Consider the following 8,151-nt stretch of genomic DNA (forward strand, 5'->3'; position numbering starts at 1 on the left):
ATTAGTCTGATGGGATACTTGCAGCGCTCCATTTGTCGTACTACTCAAACATCCTGACTCGCGATACAATTAAAAATAGTTGTATTTGCCTTTTATTTTTCAAATTTATAATACTTGCTTGTTGCTATAAACCTCTAGTATGATGTCAATATTTGGTCTGAAAAGATGGTATTTTACTCAAGCTAGTATGTTACTTGTTATGTAGGATAAATTTGAACAGAGGAAGACTGAGTTATCTTCTAAGAGTTCAAAATTTACTTCTGGTGAAGGTGGAACTGATAGTCAAGCTGATAGTCAACCATCTATTCATGTTTGCAGAAAGTTTCGTTGGTTGACTCAAAATTTCAAAATATGGGGCCCCCAAGTACTAAAAGTGCTTCCTTATAGATATTGACCAGTTTAAATTTATTTGTGTATTTATTTTAATAAAAAATAGTTTTTTTATATTTTATTTGTCTAAATTGTTTCTGTTTAAAATAAATAGTTTTCTCATTATTTTGAAGAACAAATCCTATGACTATATGCTTATTAAATAAGCGCTTTTTTAAAAAGTTTTCTTTAATTATTTATTATAAGTTTAAACAAAATCACTCATTATATATTTTAATTTTATTTACGTCTCAGAGACACATATGCATCAGTCATTATTACTCAGCTCATTAAGAACATAACTCTTTTGTGAATTTGGCACGCATTATTGGTGAATGTTAACTTTTGTTTTTCATTTTGCAACTTCACGAAATTATTCTTGTGTGTTCGGAGGACTTGCTTTAAAATAGGTTCTATAGTTATTGATAACCATAAATGTCAATTTTTTTTAATAATAAAATTTCAACTTAGTGTTTAATGGAATTGCACTGTTTATTTAAATTTGATGATTAATGATTTTGATAAAAAAAATGCTAAATTAAAATTTCTCTCAATTTTTTATTAGCAAGTTTGAATCTTATTTTTTCAGCAGTATTAGTTTCCAAATTTATAAAAATATGTCATTTTGATTCAATACTCAATTTTATATTTTATATTTTCTATATTTTATTTAATTAATTTAATTTTAATTATTAAATGTTAATTTCTACCTCATCAAAATACTGAACATAATTAATCAACCGTTAAATGATCAATGTAGACATAAATTTAAGATTAGATCAAAATTATAGATTTCTAAAATTTAGAGAACAAAATTGCAAAAAAATGAAGATCAAAATAGTAGATCATGAATTAAAAGGACATTAAAATCAAAATTAAGTAAAAAATAAAATAAAATGGAAAGGTACATTCACACGGTGTAAAATATCATATCTGACAACTCTTTTCTTAACATTGTTAATGAATTGTCTTACAAGGACGTCTCAATTCTATGCTAGTCCCAAAACTTTTGATAATCTACCTGATTATATTAATGTTCTTATTAGTGAAATGATATGAACTCTTCAGAAAAAAAAAAAAAAAAACATTGTTGGGATAGGTTTAACAACACAGTAGGACATCTAACAATTTTTTCAGTAACACTTACACAAATCCGTTATAATTTTTTTTTATACATATTCGGTTATCATAATTCATAATATTGCAATTAAACTTAAAAGACTAAATAATATAAATTTGCCAAATAAAAATTTAGAAACGTTGGATTTAATAGGAATGTCAAACTATGAATGGCATTTGCATCGTAAACTAGGAAAGTCAAAATATGTGATTAGGATTTCTTATATCTATACTTCAAAAATGATTCTGTTATATTATTTAAATAAAATCAATTCTTTTATATCCAATATTAAAATATAATTTCCAAACATAAATCTTATGTTAACATCTTTCTTTAAATCAATTTTTTAATATTAATTATTTCAAAATCAATTTTCTTTTTCTGTTTCTATTTTTCAATCTTCTTCAACTTTTAGGACGGTTAAGCTTATATACACGAGCATTAATAAAAAAAAAAATCAAAATCAACCATTTTGGCATTCTTTACTTCATTAATCATACAAAGAGCTAGATAAAACAAAAATCGACTAAGCATTACAAAGAAGAGTTACTTTCATCAATTCGACTACAGATGCTTCCTGAATCAAGAATCTAGGATCCAAACTCAAACTAAAACAAAGAAAAAGCATAACAACCACAAAATACAACAGAACTGAGAAACTCTAACTCTGTGAACAGAGTATAGAATCAGAGTTTGCCAATGGTACTTTCTCCAGAGAAGCATCAACCTTAGTCCCGTGTTATGTGACCCTTAATCCAATTCCTAATTTCTTTAAGAGCACCATACTCATAAGCAATCAATGTGAATATTCCAACCCAGATGGTCAAAGTCATCCAAGCAACGGTGGTTGAGATGAAGCTCAAAGCCAGAATTGAAACAACAATTCCCAACATAAGCATAGCACATGTTATGATAGGAAGAAGAAGGTTTGTGTTCCTGTTATTATGTGTATGAAGTATTGTCCCAAGCGTAGCCAAGAAGGAGTAAAGAACAAGGGCCAAAACCAAAGAAATCATCAGCTTGTGTTGTTTTGCAAACAAAGAATTTCCCGTGTCACTGTTTTTTGCTGCAACCAAGGCAATCATCAGTGCTAAGAATTTGTCATGGATCTCTTTCAATTCCTTGAATAAATTGTCCACTTGGTCCCTAAGAACATTCAATAAGGGACAAAAGATTAAAAAAAAAGTTAGACATACCAGAATTATGATGCAGTTTTGCTAGAAATAAATGAAGCTCAATGCAGAATACGATTGAAAACACACACAACCAAAAATGTCCAATTGGTCAACAATAGAAAGAAGAAATCGGGTAAAATAATTAGCAGGGTGTGCAAGTGAAGCTTGTAAAAGATGGTGAAATGGTAAGTTAGCAGAATACTAGAATCACCGTCAAATAAGGTTATAAAAAAGAGCATATAGCAACATATTTGTGATAATAGAGTAGTTATAATTTATAAACAATGTTATCCGAACCGGACCGATTTATTCGGTTCAACACTGGGTTGAAGACGTGTCACTGGGCTAATATCATAAACGATCAAGTAATTGTATCAGCTCGGCCTTGTATCCGGTTTTCGTTCTAACCGATTAAATTTGCAAATCTAATAACACTTAGACAAAAGGTTAAATTAATCATTTAGTTCCTATATTTTCATTATTTTTATTTTTATTGTAGTCGTTATAGTTTTAAATTATAGGAACTAAGAGAAGTAAAATGTAAATTATATAAACTAAAAAAAACACTCTTAAAATACAGGATTAAAAGAAAATTAACTTATAAATTATAGGACTAAAAAAATCACTTTCTAAATTATAGGAACTAAAAAAATAAGAACTATGAAATTATAGAAAATAAATGAATAATTTAACCTCACAAAACTACACTAAGTATTAACCTCATTGAAGTGAAATGAGTGGAATTCGGGACAGGCATGTTTGTTTCTGGCTTCCCTGAGATGAGAATAAGTGCTTTTCTGTTTGAGAATTGTTCGTTGGTGTGTGCTCATAAGTCATGTTAAATAGGGGCATAGGAGATGGGACCCCCATATGATACAATACATCGATTCAGAAAATTCCCAAATATGAGACCACCCAAATATTAAACGCGCTTCGTTTTATACGTATTTTATTTTTAGTCCCAAAGAGACACACACATACACTGATACACGTCACTGTTCTGTGAAATTGGCAATTGTTAGCTTTGTTTTTCAACTTCAGAAAATTCTTGCTGTTTCGGAGCTAGACTCTTTTGACACATTTTATTAAATTGAGAGAGTTAATGCTAAAAATTTGTTAGTTGATTATAGTTTTCAGTATCACGTAAGTTTTTTTTTTTAAAAAAAAATAAATGAATTTTGATTTATTAATATCAATCGGTTTTATTTTCTTGACAAGGGAACGAAAATAGTCATATATAAAACTTACAAATATATGTATTATGAACATCCAATTTTATTTGGATAACAAAAATAAAAATGAATAGAAAGTGAATGAAGAATTATAATTATAACAACAGTAAAATCAAATAATTAAAAAGAAAGGGGTGTGTTTATTTATTGTTTATTTTAACCAAATAAAACTTAAAAATTATGTTTTATTTTACTAAACGGAGACAAACAACACTGAAAACTACATTTGACATTTTGATTAGAGATTTTAGTGTCACCTAAGTTTTTTCTTTAAATTTTGATTTATTAATGTCACGTGAGATGCAATGTTAATATTTAATAACAACATTTTTTTTATAACTATTAACAATGCAATGTCTCACAGGAACACCACCTAACATTAATAAAATAAAGATTTAATTACCTATTTAATCTTTATAGTTTTTAAATTTATTCTTCTAGTCTCTATAGTTAATCAACAAATTTTTTAATCTCTAAAATTTATATTTTAATTCTCAAAATGTCTTTGCTATTAAAAAATTTTAACTAATAGAATTAAAAAGATTTAACGATAGAAATTTTTTGAAAATTAAAATGTAAACACGAGGAATTAAAAAATTTACTTGTTAATTATAAAGACTAAAATGGATATGTTTAGAAATTATAGGAATTAAATGAGTAATTAAACCTAAAATAAAATTTATTGTTTTAAGAGAAAAATGATATGTCACAGGAAACTTTAGTCAGATTAGGATTTTAGTGTTCAGTACCTCAATTTGGTAAAATGATTCAAAAGAGCCATACTTTAGTAGTTTGTTTGTAAAATACTCCCCTTTTGGCCAATCAGTTGTCAAATTAGCACTAAAATGGAAAAAAAATATTGCTAGTAATATCCCCTTTTAAAAACTTTCTATTATTACTAAAATTTTATTGTAAATAATAAAATTTCGGAGGTTTCACTTCTTAATTAATTAACTTCACTCATAATTGTCTAAAAATATTGCTATAACATTTATTGGTATACTTATAACATTTTCAATTATAAAATTGCATGCCAATAAATGTTTATTTTATCTAAAATTAGATAGACATAATCATCAAGAAAATATCACATGATTTAATAGTTAGATGTATTGAATTTGTTATTTTTTTAATCAGCAAACATATTGAATTTATAGTTATTGCGTGAAATAAGTGGCCAAAGAAAAGTAACTTGAGTACATTATTATAATTGCGAAAAAATATTACACAATCATGAACATTGGGATGTATTTATTGTGCTTTTAATTATTTTAAACATTGTCATTGTACTATTTTTAAAGCAGATAGATTTTTCCATTATTGTATTTAATAAACTTACTTTAATTATCTTGCAAGATTATATATATTGTCATGTCTACTTTTATATGTCAAACATAATACTTGAGATTGTTATGTGCCCAAAGTTTGATTCTGATACTTTATTGATTTCTTTTTATGCAATTATAGAAAAATGTTCAACGATCTTGAGATGAAATAGTCTTCAAATTTTCCATTAGATAATCAAATAGTCATCAAATTGTTGTCCCGTATAGTCTCAAGACAATATTCATGATTGTATATCTTCAATAAGATGAATTATCATCATTCAATCTCTATATATATACTTCAGTGACATTAGCCTCAATCCTAAAATAAGTAGATTACTCACACATAATCATAAAAACACAATTAAAAAAAAAAAAAGAAAGAAAGACATCAAACTGAAAAGAGAGAGGAGAAGAGAAATGGTTTTTTTTTTTTTTTTTTGAATACACTCTTTTTCTCTTTTTTTTTTTCCAATGTATATCATTTTAATTTAATTTCGAATCTACATTATTTTAAACTTTGTGTTTTGATTCACATCACTCCAAAGAGATCCAACGGCTGAAAACTCAAAAGGATGTGAATATACTCTTTTTTATAATTTAAATATTATAAAATATAAATATTATATTATATAATTTTTTTAATTGGTTTTAAAATTAATTATTTATTAAATTAAATTTATAATTTTATTTTTTATTTTTCTAAAAGAAAAATATACAGATAAAGAAAAATAAAAAAATTGAATAAAATTATAGTACAATTTTTCAGTTACGTTGTATGTAATTTTGTAGTTAAATTTATGTGCTGTTGATATTTTTTTGTTATGTATCAAAAAATAAAAAAATTAGTTAGTAGTAAAACAAATTAAAAAAAATAATTAATACATCTATCTTATACAATAGACAAAATTTCGAAGTGTAGTAAGTGAGATGATAGTCGAAAATAATGAAATATATTTAAAAATACAATTATATTGTAAATATGACAAAATTAATGATGATCTGAAATATGTTGTACATGATACAATTATACACACTATGACGCTTTACAATTGTCCTAACATATCTTTATCTTAAATTTTTCCTTAGCCGAGTGTAATTGTTTAAGTATTTTATTGATAATGCAATATAGTGTTCTTCTATAAATAATTGTTAAACAAAATGTTCTTCTTTATCTGTATATTTTTCTTTTAAAAAAATTAAAAAAAACAAAATTATAAATTTTAATTTAACAAATAAATAATTTTAAAACCAATTAAAAAAATTATATAATATAATATTTATATTTTATAATATTTTAAATTAAAAATAAATAAAAAAAAAGAATATATTCACGTTCATATGAGTTTATAGATCTCTTTCATCATGTTTATTTGCAAAATGATATGGATTAAAACATAAATTAATGTAAATTGAGAATTAAATTGAGTGGATATTAAAAAAAATAGATCCTAAGTTCTCGCTCTGTGCCCAATATCGCCATGAATTGATTGTCTAATTTATTTTTTACCCGTTAAAACTATACGATTGTTGAATCATATTTCCTTAACAATCGGTTTGACAGGTTAATACCCAATTTATGCACACCAATCGTGCAAGCACAATTGAACTAGTTGTTGGATCTGTTTCCATTTCAATCCAACTATTTAATATGTCCTTTCTTAAACCATACATTTCAAATTCAATGGTAATATAATAATAGGGAATGCATGTTAATTAGCTTTTCTAGTCACGTACGTATTTGAGCAGCTTGCTGTTATATATCATCACAATTTAATTGCACTTGTAGCGATTACAAGTACACTTGTGCATTTATATTCCTAAATCACTGAAATCTATCTGTTGGTTTACAAATTATATTTAGTATAACTCGTATATATGTGTCACTCCTAAGTGCTTGTCCTCCCTCACCAAAAGCCACGTGTCCATGCATGCCTACACCTACGTTTCCATCAAAATCCAGTCTTATCTTTTACTGCTATCTTTATTACTTTACAACATCACATGCATACTTTTACACACTAAAGAAGGATGAACCTTTCTAGTTTCTACCCTCATGTGTTAACAATCGTGAAGTTTTTTCTTTGAGAAGCAAAAGATCTTAGTGCAAGTAATTAACATGGAATCTCAGCAAGCAAACCGTGAAGAACTTCATGAGAGGGCAAGGTAAGGTGAAACTGTGGTTCCTGGTGGAAATGGCGGGAAGAGTCTTGAGGCTCAAGAACATCTTGCTGAAGGCATGCAATACAACCCCTTCCTCTTCCTCTTTCAATAACACATGTTTTTTTTTTAATATGTAGGAATCAGATACAGGCGAATACAGGTATAAGGGGTTTACGTTTATAATAACTCGCGTATCTTGTTTAACCAATTGAACTAATAAATCCCTTTATCAAGAGCATACATGTTAATTGTCAATTTTTTCATTGAAGTATTTGTGGTTACTTTATAAAAAATGAGTTTTTATGATGTGAATGAATGTGTAGGAAGGAACCGTGGAGGGCAGACGAGGAAGGAGCAGATGGGGAGAGAAGGGTACCAAGAGATGGGACGCAAAGGAGGCCTCAGCACCATGGACAAGTCTGGTGTAGAGCGTGCTGAAGAGGAAGGCATAGACATCGATGAGTCTAAGTTTAAGAATAAATAAAGCATGTTTGAGCAAGTAGTGATTTGTTGTAGTTGCTTTAGCTAATATGTGTGTTTTGATGTAGTAGTGAATATGTGTAGGAGACTAGTACTACAAAATATATGTTTTGATGCTCCTGTTTGGTAGGAATGGTTGGTATTTTAGGTTTAGGAACCTTAGGTAGTCTTTATCGATCTTAGGGCATGATATGGATCATGCTTATCATGATGGTGTTGTAGGAAGTGTTAAACTATCACTGGAGACTCTTTTACTACTTATAATACATGTTCTCTTATTTTTAAAC

The 8,151-nt window shown here is 27.2% G+C and overlaps 1 protein-coding gene and 1 pseudogene across 1 annotated transcript; one reads left to right on the forward strand and one right to left on the reverse strand.

Moving 5' to 3' along the window:
• Nucleotides 1-1,946: 1,946 nt before the first annotated feature.
• On the reverse strand, nucleotides 1,947-3,464 carry LOC114389105. The gene is made up of 2 exons (XM_028349703.1): nucleotides 3,384-3,464; nucleotides 1,947-2,635 (listed from the first exon to the last, which is right to left on the reverse strand). The coding sequence occupies exons 1-2, from the start codon at nucleotides 3,419-3,421 to the stop codon at nucleotides 2,218-2,220; spliced, it is 456 nt and encodes a 151-aa protein (XP_028205504.1). The 5' UTR covers nucleotides 3,422-3,464; the 3' UTR covers nucleotides 1,947-2,217.
• A 3,774-nt stretch (nucleotides 3,465-7,238) lies between these two features.
• LOC114389830 lies at nucleotides 7,239-8,146 on the forward strand (annotated as a pseudogene).
• Nucleotides 8,147-8,151: the final 5 nt, after the last annotated feature.

This window comes from Glycine soja, chromosome 16, assembly GCF_004193775.1.
Source record: "Glycine soja cultivar W05 chromosome 16, ASM419377v2, whole genome shotgun sequence".
NCBI lineage: Eukaryota > Viridiplantae > Streptophyta > Magnoliopsida > Fabales > Fabaceae > Glycine > Glycine soja.

Bases quoted from the DNA above. Each gene is read 5' to 3' on its own strand.
- LOC114389105 (XM_028349703.1), bottom strand. From the start codon at position 3,421: ATGCCTGTCCCGAATTCCACTCATTTCACTTCAATGAG. The intron at 2,636-3,383 runs GTTAATACTTAG...GAATGTTCTTAG, and splicing joins ACTCATTTCACTTCAATGAG to GGACCAAGTGGACAATTTAT.